Here is a 20716-nt window from a genome sequence, read left to right as displayed (position 1 = left end):
GACAGAATTTAAGTATCAAAAAGTATTTATTCTTAAATGTGATACTTTATATCAAAGGTTAATTATAAATTCCAGGAATGCTTCCAATTTTGACTAATATATACTAGAACATGTGAAATACCTTCGTTAATGCTACTTTAACCGTTATATGTTCTAGTTGATAATTGTAATGAGGAAATGTATAAAACTCCTGTATAATACTTTGTAGTTAAAAAAGGAGATCTGTTTTAGTCCCCTCCTGCTTATGGAACATTATTATTATCTGACCTATACTTATTTACTAATGGTATAACCAAGTTTTTCAATTAAGATATACGTCAACAAACGTTCCATAGAATAAACGGAAATCCTGGCAAAGCTCGCAAACAGAGCTGAAAAGTTCGCAAATTACATCCGACTACTGATTAAACAAATAATTAGAAGTTATTATTAATTTAGTGTTCGTTCAGCATGCGTGCATATTCAAATAATACATTCTGCGTATTATTAAACAATTTAATAAGCATGAAAATTTTATGTTGAAATTACAAAATATGAGTCTGCAAGATGTTATAATACAAGTGCTACAGAGTTTGAGTACGTTATATTAAAATGATTTTGGTGCGTCACTACGCCGTTATAATCCATGTCACCATGGAAATAGTTTCCATTGCAAGAGTCTCCGTCGTAAAGTTGTCATATTCAAAGCAAATTCATCTCCCCTGCATTTTTCCACGAGCCATCTAGCGTAAGAAACTGGAGGTTTCCCAATGCTTTTTTATACAGTTCTATCTCGCATAAATCCATAGGCGCTGCTTCAAGCGACTTGACCGGTATGTCTTCGTATACAATAGCATGAATACCCGTTTGATTCTTCTGCTTCTTGAGACATGCTAGGATTTATCGGATATGTTGAAGAGGCAACTTGTGTACACGTGACTTGGTTCGATTTTCCATTTGGAGAAACTATTTGATCATTTTGCATACTGTTGTCTGGGTTTGTGGACGGCTTTTGCCACTGACCTATGTGTTCATGGATTCCCACCTGGTAAAAGACGCCGTACTTTTCTTATCACAAATGGGCCATGAGTTGTTGCAAGTCTCTTTTTAGATGATCCTGGTGCTCCAACCTGATCTAAGGTCCCCTATTGTCCAATGCCATTAAGTACAAGGGAAATTCTAAATCCCCGATCTGAACACATATTTATGACCTAAATGTATGAATATTTCGCGATCTAAAGGGCTGTTACATACCCTTTCCAAAAGCTATAAATCTTCTTTGGTATCACATTATCTACTAAACACCAAATAGTGTGAAAATAGTTTTTATATATATTCCGTTACACCGTGCTTTGATATTGGCTGTGGCTGTCACGTGAATTGCTGATTTGTATATTCAACCCTATACACACAGTGTTGTTATTTCGCCAACGCAACATTTTAATCATCATGTTAACTCCCTTCTACTCTCGAATTATAAACGTTTTAGTAACATGTGTCACATTATTATAAGATTTTCTTTATCAGCAAAAGCTGAAACCATTAGCTAATTTACTACGTAAAATATTCGCCTCTAGCGTTACTTACCTGGTGGGAGATGATGGCCACTCAAACAGACTGCTTCGGAGACGTCATCTTCGGAAGCGTGAAATCGTGACCAGGTCCACCTCTTGGGGATTATATTATATTTAAATTTAAAACAGTAGCAACACATGGAAAACATGGCCATGCAGTTGTGTACGTTTGGCTGCTAAAAGAAGAAATAAAAAATAATGTGTTTAAAATATTTTCACAGACCATTGCTGCAGAAGGTATATTTTAAAGAACACTGTGGATTTGTTTATAGAAGATGCGATTGTTTATCTTCAAACAAATCGTCTTAACCGATTGTGCACGATGTCGGTCCATGGACTGATTTTGTATTGGAGAAGGTATGTTGACTGTAGTTCTGAATCTACTAATGTAGCAAGCTTACAGTAAATTGTATAGGTCTGTTGTACACAAAAAATCACATGTGTTACTGAAGTATTTGTACTCAAGATATGTCTGTAAATTGAAGACATTAGGCTGACTCATACTCTGACAAGTCAGAGCGAAGGGTGATGTTTACTTGAAGATTAAAAATACTTTTGTCCATCGTATAGTGCTAATACTGAATTTGTTTAACTTCTAGCACCTCTGAAATCCATATCTTGAGTATTTTCAGTATCACTATATGATATGTCTGGACTTTCCTCTCTTCTATCACGAACTATCTCTTAATCAGCAGTGTAGAGTAGAATTAATAGTTGATAACGTTGACATCAAATACACAATATCATGTTGAACGTTCCCGATAAAGATAAAACTAACTATTGACTGAATTATTTAAAGCTTTGGTAGCTTAACACAGTGGTGGCTGTAGTTCTGTTGCGATTCACAATTTAAAGATATCTCAGATTGGTGTTTGTGTGCTGTTAAATTGTAGAACAGCTTTGTGCTTAAAAAATCACAACAAATTACATGTAAACATTTAGTCTTACATGTATATATCTTTACAGCAGCACTATAGAATTGAATGATAAATAGTATTCAGAAATAGAACTCGGAAGCGCCCATATTTAACGATTTAGAAATGTTTGTTTTCTGACATAAGTGTTCACATTCCAGAATATTGGGTTCTACTGTTTCTACTTGAGAGCTGGGTCGAGTTGTTTTAACCTTAGCTTATGTTAATTACCTGCAATGGTAATGGTTTCAAAATAGAAAGTTTGTAGAAAAGGGTAATTTCCAACAATGCAAGATCTCACCATTGGTGTGTTTTACTGTGTGGCTTAACACAAATAGATAAAATTTTTCTTGTAAATTCAACATAAACCTGCCTGCAACAACAGCGATTAAACAGGGACTTTTATCATTAATTCTACTTGAGTATATGAGCGAGTCAACATTTTATCAATTCGTTATATAGACCATTATCATGATAACCTAAAAGAGAAAGGACGAAAAGGCAGAGGTCAACGTGTCATAGCAGTTTGTTTTATACAAGGAGCGTTAGATGCTGGTAAATAATACTACCCACAAAACTACATTTTTTATAATGTATGATACGTATTTAAACATACAAAAAATGTCAGTACACTATGAAAGTATTATCAATATTTCTCTAATAAATTAAGGTTTTAAAGGCAACTGGAAAGAACTTTAAACATATTTTTGATCCTGGCGATTTTATTGACTATTGCGAACTGTATTAGTCAAAAACTTTAAAAACATTAAGAATTTGCTCACAGTATATACATTTCTAAAATTTTAAATGACACGTTTCAATTTTTCAAATAGAAATTCATCAGATTTTCTGCCCCCCAGTGGCACAGCGGTATGTCTGCTGGCTTATACTCCTAGAATCCGGGTTTGATATTCGTTATGGTCAGAGCACAGCTTGCCCTTTTTGTAGCTTTGTGCTTAATAACAAACAACATTAAATTATCTAAAAAATAGGAAAAATTAATTTCTGATTTTAAATTTCATGTAATAGAATTGTTTAACTCGTTTGTTATGTAGCACAGAGATACACTAAGGGCTATCTGTGCTCTTCTACCACGGGTATCGAAACCTGGTTTGTAACGTTATAAGTCTTCAGTCTTATTGCCGATGCTTAACTCGACCAGTTGTTTCAAACATTAACAATTTCTGACATAAACTAGTTGTTATTTAGTTTCTTGCCCCTCCAGTGGCTTTGTTTTTCGTTTGTTTTAGAGCAAAGCCACATCGGGCTGTCTGCTGTTTCCACCGCGGGTAATCAAAACCAGAATTTTATCTTTGTAAGTTCGTAAACTTACCACTGACCACCCCCTCCCCCAGTGGCAAGTCTGAAGGCTTATAATGCCAAAACTCCGGTTTCGATACTCGTATGATGCACGACACAGATAGACCATTGTGTAACAGATAAATGATTATTTTGGATTTTCATAACATGTAACATATTTAAATTTGGCAAACCGTTTTTATATGTGCAAGTTCTGATACAATTTCTTTGACCTTTACTTAATAAAGTTTTTACATTTGCAATTGGTTGGCGTTTTCGATCAATAACCCCACTGGATGGTCAAAAACAAGCAAAGTCAAATATCCAAGAAGCTCTACGATAAACAGTGTCTAACGCAGAAACCGGTGAAATGTGGTCTCTTTTAAAAAGAAAGTGTGAAAAAAACATAGTGACTTGACCGTCAGTGGCATACATCTATATGGAACAGCTGCCTCAGAGTCCTACGTGACCTAACTCAGTCCCAATTCCTGAAAGATCTACTTATGACATATGTAAAATTGATGTTTGTTTCTATCACGGCCTATCTGATGAAATTCGTTCTTAAATTGTATAGACCCAATTGTAAGATACATAAAATTAACACTTCTGGAACTTAGGAACTAGCCGGGTACACAGTGGCAACTCATGAAAGGTGAAAGGCCATTTATAAACAGGGCCAATGCGGTAATTTTGGAGGTCCCTATTCCAACCCTTATACTCAGTTATAATATTACACGGAACAATTGGAAGCATGGTTCTATTTTGTTCATGTTATAATTCAGTGTATTATTTTACTTACATAACATTAGTAGGTTTGAGACGGTAGAACAAATTATTCTTGCCACTAATGAGAATTAAAACATTAAACGAACTCTTATTATTGGGGATGTGCAATTTTTTTCGTTAAAAATAAATGCTTATGTACGTGTGTGTCTTTATAATGTGATTTTTTATAATATTTTTTAAATTTTCAAATAGGCTACAGAAAATATATATGAGTGATTAATTTTTTAACAAGACGTGGTGCTACCAAACATGATTTACACTTTCGTCTGAGGGCGCGTTATAAGAGTAACAGTCAATACGGTTATTCGGCTAAGAGTAGTCACCGCTTTAGGAAGCGGGTGATGCCAACAGGTCATTTTTACCTCTGATCTATAGCTCAAAATTAGGGTTGATTATATCAGAATCATAAAGGTTTCTGACTTGGTCGTTTAGCCTCTTGTGTGCATAAGGTGTTTTTCAGGTGAACAAACAAACAAGCCTAATAGAGTTTCTTTGTCGCTGCTGATACGACAATCGTAGATTACATATCCTGTTATCGAGCATGTACTTGAAAGCATGCACTATCAGGTGACGTCAACTGGTTATGCGAGAAAGAAAAAAAATCTAAATCTAAGATAAAGTATAGAAAACAAAGAACACTACCTTGTTAGTGTGAATATGTTTTAAAGTAATACGATGACTACCTACAAACGGCGACACTCTCAATGTGTTTAACTTTTAAGTCGCTAGGTAATTTTACTTAATCAAGAGTGTCCGTTGGCAATAAGAGATCAAATTTATTACTAAATTAGACATACAGACAATGAAATACTTAATGAGTTTAACATTCTAATCGCTGAGCGATATTGCTCAACCATGAGTATCTTACGATGGTAAAAGATCAATATTATGATTAAATTAGTCTTGCAGAAGGTGAAACATTTACTAACTTTATCCTTTTAGTTGCTATGAGATTTTACATAGATACGAATGGTAAAATGGTTAAATTGTTATTTATTCTGTAATTGTATTAGTTAAAGTAAAATTTCCGCATGAGAAAAAAAAGGTTCTTTACTAAGGATATAAAAATGGAAATAGATTAATAATTTCACTTTTAGGAAGAGTTTTTAATCTAACATATAAGGAGTCACCTACGAATTTCTTAAGCGTGCCTGATACAAGATCAAACGAAGTTTCGATTACGGAACACATATCTTTACGTGCTTCACATGCTTTAAGAGCAAACAACAATCTATTCGCTCCTAAGGGGTTCTTTTAACAAAGAAAGCATTAATATCCATTATATTTTTGATATACTACTTGATAAAGATTTCTTGCAATCATATTAGATTCCCATGTCCAGTCTTTTCCTGAACAGCTTCTGTTATTTAAAAAAGCATTAGCATGTTCTACACAAGTAGGGATATTGGAAAATAAATAATTTATTTTTTATCTCACTAACCAAACAAGATTTATTCATAGAAAGTCTCACAAATAAGAGTTTCGTGGTGACGTATTTGAAACGACAAATAAATAAACAAAGAATAAATACGTTAATACAGTAATTACTCGAATTTCCCGGATTATTACATAGCGCTCCCACCTATGTCAGATTCAATAAGGAGGGGGGTGTTGCAAATACACAATATACACAACACTGTTAGGATCTCAATCAGTATGTTCGTGGGGATAAAGTGGGACTTTGTGCTGAGAAACATTAGAAACCCATGAGCTGTGTTATCATTTATAATAAGCAATCAGTTTCTCAAACTTGGATCGGAAGCATTAAACTGTAACAAGTACTCTTGAGGAATGCAACATTTCTAATAATTACACAGGCCTGCGATGGCTTTATTGTCTTAAAATCTGTACATGTTCTACGGTAACTCCTATATGCTGAATCCTAAAACGATATCCATTTTTCTCCATCACGTACAGATTTTTTTACAAAACGTCATAACGCAATACATAAAAGATAGACCACAACACGTAGTTTTGAGACTAAAAGACGTAGATTTCACAAAAAAATTAGGATGAATGAGGATGCATATTCGTTTGACACCAATGTTCTTCTCTTTTCTTCAATTTGTTTGTGTTTTTGTTAAAAAACATAATAATAGAAAATGTTCATTGTGGTAAACGAAATAATTATTGATATGAGTTTTTCCCTTCCCGATTTGTAAACAAAATCCCTACGTAATAGAAAAAAATAATAATAATAGTATTTTCGAAATCTGCATAGCTGAATTATGTAAAATCCGTTTTTAAAACCAAAACATCTTTTATGAAGTTTAAATTTGCAGACCTGTGTTATCAGAGAAATATAATGTAGAAGAACACAAGTGTATCTGAAGACGCTGTGTTATGCATTACGCAATTTAAATGTCATAGAAGGAATATTGAAAAAAGTACAAAACTTTATTTTATCATATACTATAAAGAAAAAAACTTTCAAAACTACAAATATTAAAATCTAATAAGTTAGGAGAAAAAAGCCATGGAAAAGCAGAGTCAATTGGAGTAAAGGATATCTTATAGCTTTTATTTTTTCCTATCTCTGACATTTTGTTGAAAAATGCTTTGAAATTTGATTTTATAAGAAAAATGTTAATGAAAAACTCTAAAGAAAACAGTCACAATAAACATCTTAAAATATACAATATTAACTAAATTCGTATTATATAATGTTACTTAAGTTCAAACTAACTATTAAAAATTCAGCTTAAATAACGTTTACTGTTGTTGAGTCATGTAAGACTGACTATTTGAGTAATATGGGTTAACTTGACAAAAAAAAAAGAGTTAGTTTAGGTGATACTAACTGTTGCTGATTCATGCAATAGTGACTATTCTAGCAACTAAGGTTAACTTAAATAGTGCAATAGAGTCACTTTAGATAACGTTGACTATTGCCGAGTCATTTAATGCTAACTCTTCCAACAACCTGGGTTAACTTGACTACTATAGAGTAGTTTAACTCCAATGCAATAGAGTCAGTTTATCTAAAGTTGTCTATTGCAGAGTTATGGGATGCTGACTTTCCAGTAACCTAGGTTAACTTAAGTACCAAAGATTCAGTTTTGACTGCAAGAGTAGATCCGCTTTACGAAACGTTAATTACTACCGAATTTACAGGATCACTTAAACTGAAGTGACTTAAATATAATTGATTTAGGTGACCTTAGATACAACTGAATTATACTGATTCTCACAGACTCAGTAAAGTTAAACTGACCAGAACAGTCAACAGAGCTTGTGGTGACTAGGAAAATTTTACCTAAAAATAACATATGGTGTACCTCAAGATATATTCTATGGATATGAATTTATCCAAAATCAAATAAATGTCATAAAATATTATCATTACTTGAAGATATATTATTCATTGTAAAGTTTGAAGTTAACAAAGTAACTGAACATTTATCGTTAGTTTAGACTAAATACGTTGAACGTTTTTGAAGGCCATACCCAGTTTTTCTATCATGAAAATGTTGTCCGTTCTACATTCCTAGTTCAGCAAGGTCGATTTCCTTGGTAATGGATCAAGAACAGTCTTCATCCACCACTACTCTTTATCAAACTGATGTTATCGAATCATTTAGTGTCTCTTTTGGATCTTGTATTCTTAGCTATGATAAGTACTTTGTAATAGCCACTAACTTTAAGTTTGCAATCGGTATTCGACAGATGGCGGCTTATCAGTTCACAGTACGGTACGTGGTAGACGTTATTAGGTTTATCATCAAGCAATTCACGCACATACGTCACAAGTGTGACAAGCTTGACGATTTGTTATTAGGGTAAACTAACACGTAAGGAATTAAGAGAACTCAGTAACTGTGTTCAACCTAGCAAGTATGGAAGTTATTATTATTTTTTATTTAATTTGGCGAGTTCAGTTTTCTTCTCTAATGTACATGCTTAGAGTATATACGTTACACAACTCGAAGGTGCACGGAATTAAGTAAATAATGTTATCTGCAATCAGAATAGCACCTACTTAATGTAATCTTTATTTAATTCTGTTAAGAAGAACCTTTAGTTATATTTACTGTAGTTATATTTTCCTTATAAAAATGGAAAGTCAATTATATCTGAATGAACAAAGAGATTAACGAAAGTATCTGCGTTAGCATTCTTCTTGTGGCATTGCTAAAATACGTCTTTATTGTTCAAGACATGTGATTCTGGTAGATTAAAGCCCTTAATTAGACAAAAAATATATCCAGAAGTTAAAAAATTTTCTTTTACCAATTTGCCTGCAAGTGATGATGTTCTTGTTGAAGAAAAGTCTTTGTTTATTTGTTTTAGAGCAAATCTACATTAAGCTATCCGCTGTGTTTACCGTGGGGAATCGAACCTAGATTTTAGTTATAATGATGTTCTTGTTGAAGAAGATATTTAGATTACATGATTAGTTATCATAAAAAAATCTTGCAGAAATATTTAAAGTTTAAGAGATGGGCACAAAAACATATCTTTCAATTGGGCAAGGTATTTATCCATCATTAAGTAAAATCCAAATAAATACATTTGTTGAAAAGATGTGGCACGAGTTTGATCGGATAAATTGAAGATGATACTAAACATAATACTCATCTTGTTTAAGGGGAAATAATTGAATCTTGTAATGTTATATGGAAGGTACATTAAAGACCTCCAATTTCATAGCATATAAAAATACATTTATCTGAACTAAACGATTCTGACGTCACAGCGCATAAACGTACAGGAATATACATTAAGGGATTTTAGCTTTACAGTTTAATAAATGAATGACGGATCTATATTAGAGGATAGTAATATATACAAGATAAATAAAAAAATTGGGAACTTAAAAACCTGCAGATAATCGTAAAAAAGTAAGGAAACAAGGCTGGAGAAACCGTAGACAATATTTATTCAAACTACAAATCCCTATTTTCATTCCACCAAATGTAATTGTAGGTAACATCGTGGAGCCCAAATAGGGGCTTGTAGTTCGAGTAAGTAATGTCTACAGTATCTCCAGCTTTTTTTCCTTACTTTTTTTTACTATCATTATTTGCGGGTTTTAAAACTCCCAGGTTTTTATTTATCTTGTTTGCTGGCTTTTTTATTCTGAACTATGGGCAAAGGATTATTTGATACAGTAGCTAACTTTATACGTTGTAATGATAATATAAATAGCTAGTAGCTAGCTAATACGGTTCATGATGATTTACTGTAGCTATTGACTATTTGATCACATTAGTTCGAGATGTAAAATGTTAAGCTGCAGCTGGAGATTGTCATGGAGATTTGTTTGAGAATAAAGTGACCATTTATAGATTCTGTATAACTAAATTATCTCTATGTATAATGCATAGCAATGGATAAATATACGCGTAGACTAAGATACAATCCCCACTAACTTTGTATAACATTTTACCAGTAGAAAAGCAACCTTTTCAAATAAAACATATACGTCTAAAACGTCGCTTTAAACAAACCTTAGTGTTTTTTCAAGTAATTGTTCCGAGAATGTGTGTAATAAAATTTAATATTATGTGTATGATTTTTTTTACTCCTTCACTTCATATGTAATATAAGGGTTGGCTCTCTGAAGACACCGGTTCATCTATTATTGGCTGATAGTTCCTGTTTCACTCTGTACTTCAGCTTTTTAAAGGAACACCACCTATTTGTAAATAAAAGCTAACTTTAAGGGATAATGACAACATCGTTTACACTAGAATTATGATGTTTTTTAGCTTATGCAAATATAGAAGGGATATATCGACTTTTCAATACTCCTATGACCTTTGCAATACCTTATTTAGTGTTCTACAAAACATTTAGATGCAATATATCAAGCCATTTCTGTTGTAGGCTGACAAGAGAATAATAATAATAAGAAGAAGAATTACAAACGGGCGTTTTGAGCGGATTTCCTATTCTTTGTAAATCTAACATGCGTGCTTTTTTGTGCATTTTTATACGAGTACAGCCATAGCAGTCAATAGTAAATGCCTTAAAATGTTGCTTAAACTGAGTATTTACTGTTTAAAGTGTTTTTTCCAGAATGTTTTATTAGAGTTTTGTGCAATTCCTTATGATCCCTGTTATGAACCACTATCGTGTTTCATAATAAATACGACTCTGCTTTCATGAAAAATGGGATACACGTCGTCAATAAAACGACAGAATAGATTCACTGGTAAAATAATTTTCTTAAATTACATAAGTTTAACAATTACTAGATATTTTAAAGACGAATACAGTATCTTGTGCGTTTCGCTTGCTTATGTTTCTATCTCTTCGGTGATATCTAGAAGCCACTGATTATAGATAAAGATACTTTCTTCTCAATAGGTTGTGTGGGTTAACTATTCAATAACTTACCGTGTGTTTATGTTTCAAGAAGTAAAGACAAAAAATATTATCTGGCAAACTATTATAATTTGTCACTGATACACTTTTCAGTATGTAAACAGTTAAGGTCTCAGTAAAGCCGGTACTTGATTAACCTTTTGTTGTTAAGCAAAAAACTACACAATACGCTATCCGTGCTCTGCCCCCGTGGGTATCGAAACCCGATTTTTAGCGTTATAAGCCAGCCCGCTATCTTACCGCAGAGCCACCTGCGAGGGTAATCAGTTACTAATTAGTAAAACAATGAGGGTTTAAGGTCTTTGATATATTATTGCCTTCAATGCAACGATCAGAAAATACTTTTTTCATATTTAGTTATTTATTAGTAAAAAGTTAGAACAATTAGTGAATTATTGTAAAATTCCTTCTATTTATAAACTTGTATGATCGAATTCAATGATTTGTAGAGTTAATAATAACTAATCTTATAGACCTTAACATTGTTGGTATTTGTAGACCTTAACATTCTGTCTTTAACTATGCACTGATTTGGAGAACATTAAAAATCAACAATTATTAAGATTATTTTAATTCATTCTTTTCTTACAATTATTAACTCAAAGCTACTTCAACGGCAAAGTTACGCATTTTTTTTTTTGCATAATCAAATTACTCACGGCTGACTGGCATGTACCGCCTTATTGTCTAGGTATGTCGCGCTTGCCATCTGGTGCTGAGTATGGTAAATATCCCATAAATGTAATATTTTCGTTGTATAAATAGAATACACATTTCCCGAGTTCAACTATTACTGGAAAGTAAAAACAAGTACTGTCACTTATTCACGAGAATTTTCATTTTTGTGTTGTTGTTTAAGAGATTAAGTCATCTCGAGGTCTACCTATTAAATACTAAGCATTTGTTTCTCTTTGAATACAGATTAACTTTATACTTTCATATATAACAAATTTGTATTTGTTTCTAGATCTGAAGGTAAACATAATGCGTATTTTAACATTTTTGTGGCTTGTTTCTCTGAATATACATTAGAAGCTGTTTGAACTCTATGTCGAATACTTACCAAGAAATCACAGACTTAAACGTACCACTCTGTTGTAATAAGTTTTCACATATTCGATGTATAAATGTATATGGATCTAAACTAAAATATTCTAGCTTCGCAGAATAAAAGCATATGAAAATGTACTCTAGGGGATTCTAGCTTCACAGAATAAAAGCATATGAAGATGTACTCTAGGGGATTCTATCTTCGTAGAATAAAAGCATATGAAGATGTACCCTAGGGGATTTTAACTACACAATGAATAAATGTATGTTAATCTACACTAGGGAATTCTAACTACACAATGAATAAATGTATGTCAATCTACACTAGGGAATTCTAACTACACAATGAATAAATGTATGTTAATCTAAGCTAGGGAATTCTAACTACACAATGAATAAATGTATGTTAATCTACACTATGGGATTCTAGCTTCACAATTTATAAATGTATATGGATCTATAGGGTATGCTAAGTTCACAGTGTATAAATATATAGGAATCTGTACTAAGAGATTCTCGCTTTGCAATGTAAAAATGTATAGGTGAATACATTAAAGGCTTCTAATTTCACAGTGCGTAAGTGTACATAGATAATTACTAAAAGATTCTAAGATCCCAAGGTACAGATGTATTAAGACCTACACTTAATTGTTCTAACTTCACAGAGTAAAAACATACATGGATCTAAAATAAATAATTCTAAATTCACAGTTCATAAGATCTACACTAGGGAATTCAATAAATGTCCATGGATCTACATTAAATGATTCTAAGTTCACAGTGTATAAATATACATGGATCTAAACTAAATAATTCTAACTTCACAGTTCATAAGATCTACACTAGGGAATTCAATAAATGGCCATGGATGATTCTAAATTTACAGTGTATAAACACATACATGGATCTAAACTAAGGGATTCTAATTTCACAGTTTATAAATGTATTAAGATCAACACTAAATGGTTCCAACTTCGCTACATTGGCGATTCTAATTTTACATTCACAATATTAATTGTTGAGCGGTCGGTGTATGTATGTTTATAAATAACCTCACACCATACTGGACTAATGTTATCATGAATACTGTTAAACTAAACCTGCATCAGCGTGCTCACAATCTTCAAATATTTTAACAATCACAAATGAATGTGCTCGTGAACTGTAATCGCCTGAGAATATTTCTACATTTATTAGAATTGATCAACTGTAAGAATCTACACGCGCCTTTATCATTAAAAGTGAAACTTTTAAGCCTGGCTTGACTAATTAATGAGATTTAGTTCACTTTTATAATACATATAGGTTGATTTTATTATATAATTATGATCAGAATTAAAGTTTTCAGTCAGCTTACGAGACATTGAAGACACTGACTTTCATGTCTGTTTATTTGTAGTTAAGCACAAAACTACACAATAGGCAATCTGTGCTCTGCCCACCACGGGTATCGAAACTAGTGTATTAAGTCCACAGACATACCACTGTGCCACTAGGAGGCGACTGTTGAGTCATGATATATATACTTGTTTAAGTCAACCTAAATTCAGTAATAAGGTTTATGAAGCTCAGATTTTCTTCCTTATTAAATCCGCTACAGATGTTTGTTACATAAAAAATTAAGAAGCTCACAGTTGAAACTTTTGTAATGGGAAAAAATATCTACGTTTAATGTAAAGCTGCTTACAAAACATGGCTTGTTTGTGTACTTTTACTTCTTTATTTGAAGATACTGACACGCGTGTCATGATAATACACATTGTGATGTGAGTCAGCAGTCACTCCCATTATTGATACACGAAATAGATTGGTTTGACCGTAAAATAGTTCACACAGAACTGTCAGACAGTAAAATAGTTCCCACAGACTAAACATCTGATGGATAATTTCAGATATTTAACTGCTGTTTCTAATTCCATGAAAAAATAAAATCAATAAAAATAATTTCTATCGATCGTCGAACCCGGAATGACGATACACTCAATTTTTACTAATTAAAAAACATGTAACTTTAACGAGGACAACATCATCCTTTCAATTCATTAAATACAAAAGTAAGTACAGAGGTCTACATCATCCCTTCCACTTTACTATATACAAGAGAAACTACAGAAGACGACATCATCCCTTCCACTTCACTATATACAAGAGAAAACTACAAAAGACTTCATTATCCTTTCCAGTTCACTATATACAATATAAAATACAGAAGACTACATTATCCTTTCCAGTTCACTATATACAAGAGAAACTACAGAAGACTACATTATCCTTTCCAGTTTACTATATACAAGATAAAATACAGAGGACTACATCATCCATTCCAGTTCACTATATACAAGAGAAACTACAGAAGACTACATCATCCATTCCAGTTCAATATGTACAAAAGTGAGTACAGAGGACTACATCATCCCCTCCACTTCACTATATACAAAAGAAACTACAGAAGACTACATTTTCCTTTTCAGTTCACTATATACAAGATGAACTACAGATGACTATATCACCTATTCCACTTCACTATATACAAGAGAAACTACAGAGGACTACATCATCCATTCCAGTTCACTATATACAAAAGTGAGTACAGAGGACTACATCATCCCTCCCAGTTCACTATATACAAAAGAAACTACAGACGACTACATCATCCTTTCCTCTTCACTATATACAAGAGAAACTACAGAGGACTACATCATCCATTCCAGTTCACTATGTACAAAAGTGAGTACAGAGGACTACATCATCCCTCACAGTTCACTATATACAAGAGAAACTACAGAAGACTACATCATCCCTCCCAGTTCACTATATACAAGAGAAACTACAGAAGACTACATTATCCTTTCCAGTTCACTATATACAAGATAAAATACAGAAGACTACATTATCCCTTCCAGTTCACTATATTTAAAAGAAACTGCAGAGGACTGTTTAATCCCTCCCATTTCACTAATGCAATAGAAACTACAGAGGTGTACATCATTTTTTTCCAGTTCATTATATATAAAAAAAATACTTAGGCAAGACTATCACCTTTTCCAGTTCATTGTCCTATTCGTCCAACGAATCTTCCTCGTTGTGACCATGATACGTATTGATAAAATTATATATATATTTAAGAAAGTTTGTTTTCACACTAAAACAAAGTTTAACTACTACATCTCTAGCCACTAACAGAAGTAGGTTAACGCATTACAGAAGACGGGTTGTCTACCGAAAGTAGGCGTTCGGGTTAACGGTTTTCTTCAATCATCAATTTTGCTAATTGCTTGATCATACTAGACGTTATTTGACCCATCTAGTATAAAATCTTTAGGTAATGGTGTTTCTGTAAATATTTTATACTTGATGTATTGATATAGTTGGCAACAAAACTCCGTAAATATTATTAGAACTCATATATAATGATCCAATACGTTCTAGAAATTTCTTTTGAAATACATCTAGGTTTCCTAACACTATTCATGTTTCTCTTTCACAAAGCACCAGGTTCCAAAATAATCCACGTCTATTCTTATTTGTCCTTGCGTCTAATAGCTTAGTGGAGAGGCACGAAGTTATTTTAGCGTATGGCCATATACAAGCTAATAAATTATGTTAAATGACATTCATTGTGCACTTTAATATACTGTGACGTCAACTCTAACCATTATCTTATACTTTCTGATACTTGATTCTTTCCCTACTCGTTATGTTAACTTATTAGTGGATGCAAGATCTCCATTTTATTGGTTATGCAGTAAGTTCATATAGAAAAAATAATAACAAAATATATCGATACCTACTGTTCAACTATGTATATATTTACTTACCTTAAATATAATTATACTTAATGACGCTGTTAAATAATCTGACACAGTGACATTTAAAATTTCACTGATTTCATACTTTTATCTGTGAGAGTTCTTCTTAGGCTTTGATAAGCTTTTAAGTTTTTACTCGCGTTTGTTTGTTTTTGACAGTTGCGTAAAGCAGTACAGGGGCTATGTGTACAAACCGTCCCTAATTGTGAACTGATAGCCTAGAAAGAAGGCAGATAGTCAAAACACCTACCACCAACTCTTGGGTTACTCTGATCGAAAACTGGGATTTGACCGTCATTTTTATAACGCAACCCACGACCCAATAGTGCGGAGTGTGACTTTGCAGCAACGGGACGGAAACAATGGTTTCTCAGATTCACAGACTGGCACGCTAACTATTAAGTTACTTCTAACCCTTTACTTTTAAGATGGATATTTGCTGATATTCGTTCCAACGTTCATGTAAACGCTTTTATTTGTTAACAATTATCAAGTGATATTTCCTCTTTAAAAATAACTGAAAAATCGCGAAAGTACCCTCTCCTTTACATAGAACTTAAGGTCATAGGCCTTCCTAGCGTAGAGGCTAGCATGTTCAAACTGTGAGTCTAAAGGTTCATGGTTGACGGCCTGTTTCCACACGCTTTGCACTTTGAAGTCGCGGATACGTAATTAGCCAAGAGTAGCCATAGAGTTGGCTAACTGACTTCTTTAGTCTTCCAGTTCAAAATTTGGGAAGGCTATTCGCAGATAGCCCTTTGTAAAAATTAGCGTAAAATGTTTAAACAAACTTATTTTTAATGGAACCATAGTGTCTCCCGGAGGGACAGTGGTAAGTCTATAGTTTTACAGTACTAAAATCAGGGATTCAATTCCTCTCGGTAGCCACAGTAGATAGCCCGATGTGGCTTTGTTATGAGAAACACACACACTGGAACCATAGTTGAAGTACACCTATCGGTGTTTCTGGCGTTACATATTTGTGGTACATTGAAGTCTTCTTATGAATGTATGGGAGAAAACATTTCAACATCTAAGTGTTATTTATTTATAGCCCAGGAGCGACTACTCACAATATTAATAAGGATTGAGCATAATTATACGTTTAACATAGAGAGAAACAGACAGTTATTTACAAGTAAATTCAAAACTTTCTCCTCAGTCCTGTTGTGGTAGGAAGCCGTTTTCACTGCAGCATAGTTCTGTAACAGTGCATTAACGCAGAGATAAACAGGCAGACATATTTATATGTAAGTTCAAATTGTTCTGGGACGAACGTTATTAGTTGTTATGCAAAGCAAAATAATAATAATAATGTTGAATAAAACACTAAATGTTGTTAATATAAAAATAAGATTTAAAATGCTAGTAAATACAATTATAAATCTCGATTTAGGATGTGGTAAGAAGAATTTTGAAAATAGTTTCGAGTGATACTTAATTGTATTTTATACATCTTTGGTTCTAATCGTGGTCAGTCTGAGTCATTTAGTGTCTAGAAGATACACAGACCTATTAAACACTGAACACTTTACATAAAGTTTAATTTCGAACTAGTTTAGTGAAAATGCCTAATAAAGTTGCGATAAGGCTTAAGAATCCTGTAATTCTAATGAATTGGCCTGGCATGGCCTGGTGGCGAGGCCGCTTTGCTCACAATCTGAAGGTCGCGAATTCGGATCCCTGTTACTAAATATGCTTTTCGTTGTAGGACAGTTCGCTATCGGTCAGGTCGCTACCGGTCTTTTCGTTACTAGGTTATTTCGTTACCAGGTCATATATAACTCATTATAACTGGAAAACTATTGGAGGAAAGCCAGAACCACTTTTTAAAAGTTCGGATCTTTCATCTTTTTAAATAAAATGTTTCACAATATAAGAGCCTTTTTTGTTTTGAAGGAGTGTTTCTCTAATAAACTAATATTGAAAAAATATTTTCTTATAATTTACTGGCTGGAGTGTTTGTCTAATGAACTAATACTGACGAAATATTTTTATTTTATTATCTTAAATAAGATATGTAAGGAAAATTATGACATAAAATTATCAGTTAGCGAAATTTCAGAGAACGAAATGTTCAGTAGCGAACTGTCCGGTCACCATGCTTGCTGTATATCGACTGGGCTAGTCATCCGGGTGTCAAAATTATTGGATTACAACGATACCGACCGACCCCACACTAGGTCGGCGCCCCCCTCCCCAGTGGCACAGCGGTATGTCTGCAGACTTACAACGCTAGAAACCGAGTTTCGATACCCGTGGTGGGCAGAGCACAGATAGCTCTTTGTGTAGCTTTGTGCATAACTACAAACAAACAAACACTAGGTCGTAATGAAGAAAACAACGGGGAAAAAGTAAAAAGTACTATAACTAACATATGTTTAAAGTAACAACGTTTCAAGATACATATTTATATTTTCCTTGAATGAGTAAGACATTATTTATAATAACTTCATCTGTATATTTATATGTATATATTCATTACTGTGATTATTATTTCTATTAAAATCCCTTCGCAGAGAATAACACATTACAAACATCCATAATAATTAGTTTACTTTATGTGTTCTTGACATACGAAATATTCAAATGAAGAGAAATGGTGGTTGCAATTAAAAAACGTTGCAACGTGTCAGATTTAATGTTCTTGTATTATATGACTGTCTCACACAACTCTAATACGAAGGGATAAACACTAAAAATTTAAATTCAAAGGAAATAACAACCTCCTTGTTAGCTGTATGTTTTATAGTAATCTTTCCCGCGTTTCTTGATTCTAACATGACATGATAAATTTTAAGCTTCAAAAAGGAAACTTTACTTACAGTTTGTGTTCTTATCATACGTGTACTTAACGTTTCATTGTCTCATACATCTAGCATGAAATATGAAGAGTCAACTTGAAAATGGCCCAACATTAGCTACGTATATACTGTTTGATATCATAGAACCAGCCAATGACTACCAAGTGAAAAATATCAAAAACTAAAAATAGATATATCGACGCAAATAAAACAACTTACTCTATTTTTACTATGACAACAAGAGATGATGCAAGCGGAATAAATGTATTCATAGTCGTTACCATGGCAACAAGAGACGCTGCAAACGTAATGAAGATTTATGGAACAAAGAAAAACGGAACCTCTTATTCAGTTAACATTTAAATGTTCTAAATCTTATTAAATATAACAGACTTTTGTAATACAGATGTAGATAAATATTAATGTTACTGATGATACATTGTGCTTTAATACATCTCCTTATAAAGTTCGGGTTCGAATCCCCATCACACCAAACATGCTCGCCCTTTCAGCCGTGGGGCGTTATAATACCACGATCAATCTCACTATTCGTTGGTAAAAGAGTAACCTAAGAACTGGCGATGGGTGGTGATGACTAACTGCCTTCCCTCTAGTCTTACACTGCTGAATTAGGGAGGGCTAGCACAGATAACCCTCGTGTAGCTTTGCGCGAAATTCAAAACAAACAAACCTTACGAAGTTTATGAAGCTAAACAAACTAACAAAAAACCTGAGCGTTAGGTATAATATAGAGAAACTTTGGGTCCAAGGATGAAATTAAAATTGACCTAGTGATTGGTGCTAGGCTAATTTTTACACAGTTTCAACGCCCATTTTCTTGCTAGATCAATATAAGGTGGGTCGTAACTATGTTTTCTTTTGTAAGCTACCCTAATATGACAAGAAGAGTCATTTTCGTTTGTTTACAGTTATGTGAAAATGAAAGAGATGTTAACAGGAGAAAGAGTGTACAAAAGTATTGTTTGTCGTTTGATTTGTGTACTGGAAAGGCTTGAGATCATACGGAACATACGGATCATACCGTACTGTGCAACATCGAAAGAGTAAATAAGTACGGCATATCCCGTAGTGCGTAGTACGCGTTCACTAATTAGCGTACTTTTACATTTTATAATGTTAGTACTTTGAACGTTACATTACCCATGCTTATGTGTTACAGGATTATAAGGATTATATCTAACACACTATTTTAATTTTCAATTTTGGATCGTGGTAAGTTCCCCGTGATTCCCAGAATACAGATAGTCCATTGTGTAGTTTTGGACTAAGGAAACAACAACAACAATGTAAAAATTTATGTAATTAGCATAAAATACCCGAGCTCTACTGCGACGTTTAAAAGACTCTCTCATGATTCACAGAGGCCCCACTATACTGGCCAAGCTTCTCTATTATTTCCAAATGCTTCTATAATTACCCCAAGGAAGGATTTCGAACCTGGAACAAGTCCCGTCAAGACACTCGCCCGTTGTACATGAGCTCGAGTGCCACATTTGATCACGCTAGCTTGTGAGTGAGGTAAGAACACAGTTTAAAATATGGAGCTTACAAGCTAGCGTGATCAAACTGTGTTCTTACCTCACTCACAAGCTAGTGTGATCAAATGTGGCACGCTAGCTTGTGAGTGAGGTAAGAACACAGTTAAAAATATGGAGCTTCTAGGATTTTGAGGTCCAGAAACACAAACTCCAACGCCAGATTCGGGTTTAGCGACCCTTAAAACCTACTCTGGATGAGTTTCCGTGTAAGTTTTAGCCCATTTTAGTTATGGTAACACAAATGCCTCTATAGTTATCCCAAGGGAATCCGTATCCCAAAACAAACCCGTGTTACCTTATCACGTACACAGCGTTTGGTCTTGCCGATTTTCTGAGAGGGGATATGAACACAATTTCACATACGGCGCTTAAGGAATTTCGGATAAGGGCCAAGAACAAAACATCCGATGCGAGAAATTCTACTTATTGGTCCCCATCACGTCTAGGTAACTTCCCAGCGCATTGGTAGGAAAGTTATGCTATATTTGGTCCTACTAGATTTAAAACTGTGGGAGGAGTTCGTGGACAAATTAACAATTTCACAGATATACCACGAGAACTAATATACACTGCGTGTACACAAGTAAATAGACACCTAATTTTTCGTCATTT

The 20716-nt window shown here is 33.6% G+C and overlaps 1 protein-coding gene across 5 annotated transcripts in view; it reads right to left on the bottom strand.

The window, feature by feature from the left end:
• The window catches only part of LOC106462175 (synaptotagmin-15-like), a 115260-nt gene extending 107034 nt beyond the window's left edge, over positions 1-8226 (bottom strand). For 3 of the 5 annotated variants that reach the window (XM_022389357.1, XM_022389361.1, XM_022389359.1), the window contains exons 1-2: positions 8000-8226; positions 1567-1729 (exon numbers count right to left, since the gene is read on the bottom strand). In XM_022389357.1, coding sequence (XP_022245065.1) covers positions 1567-1708 — 142 coding nt within the window. In that variant the 5' untranslated portion in view covers positions 1709-1729; positions 8000-8226. Of the gene's footprint in view, positions 1-1566; positions 1730-7999 lie in introns of those variants that run through there. The other 2 variants (XM_022389358.1, XM_022389360.1) reach the window with 2 other exon arrangements.
• Between the last annotated feature and the right edge of the window lie 12490 nt (positions 8227-20716).

The sequence above is a fragment of the Limulus polyphemus genome, unplaced genomic scaffold (genome assembly GCF_000517525.1).
Source record: "Limulus polyphemus unplaced genomic scaffold, Limulus_polyphemus-2.1.2 Scaffold1110, whole genome shotgun sequence".
NCBI classification, from domain to species: domain Eukaryota; kingdom Metazoa; phylum Arthropoda; class Merostomata; order Xiphosura; family Limulidae; genus Limulus; species Limulus polyphemus.
Note: the sequence above shows the minus strand (reverse complement) of the source record. Positions and strands in the feature narration are given on the sequence as shown.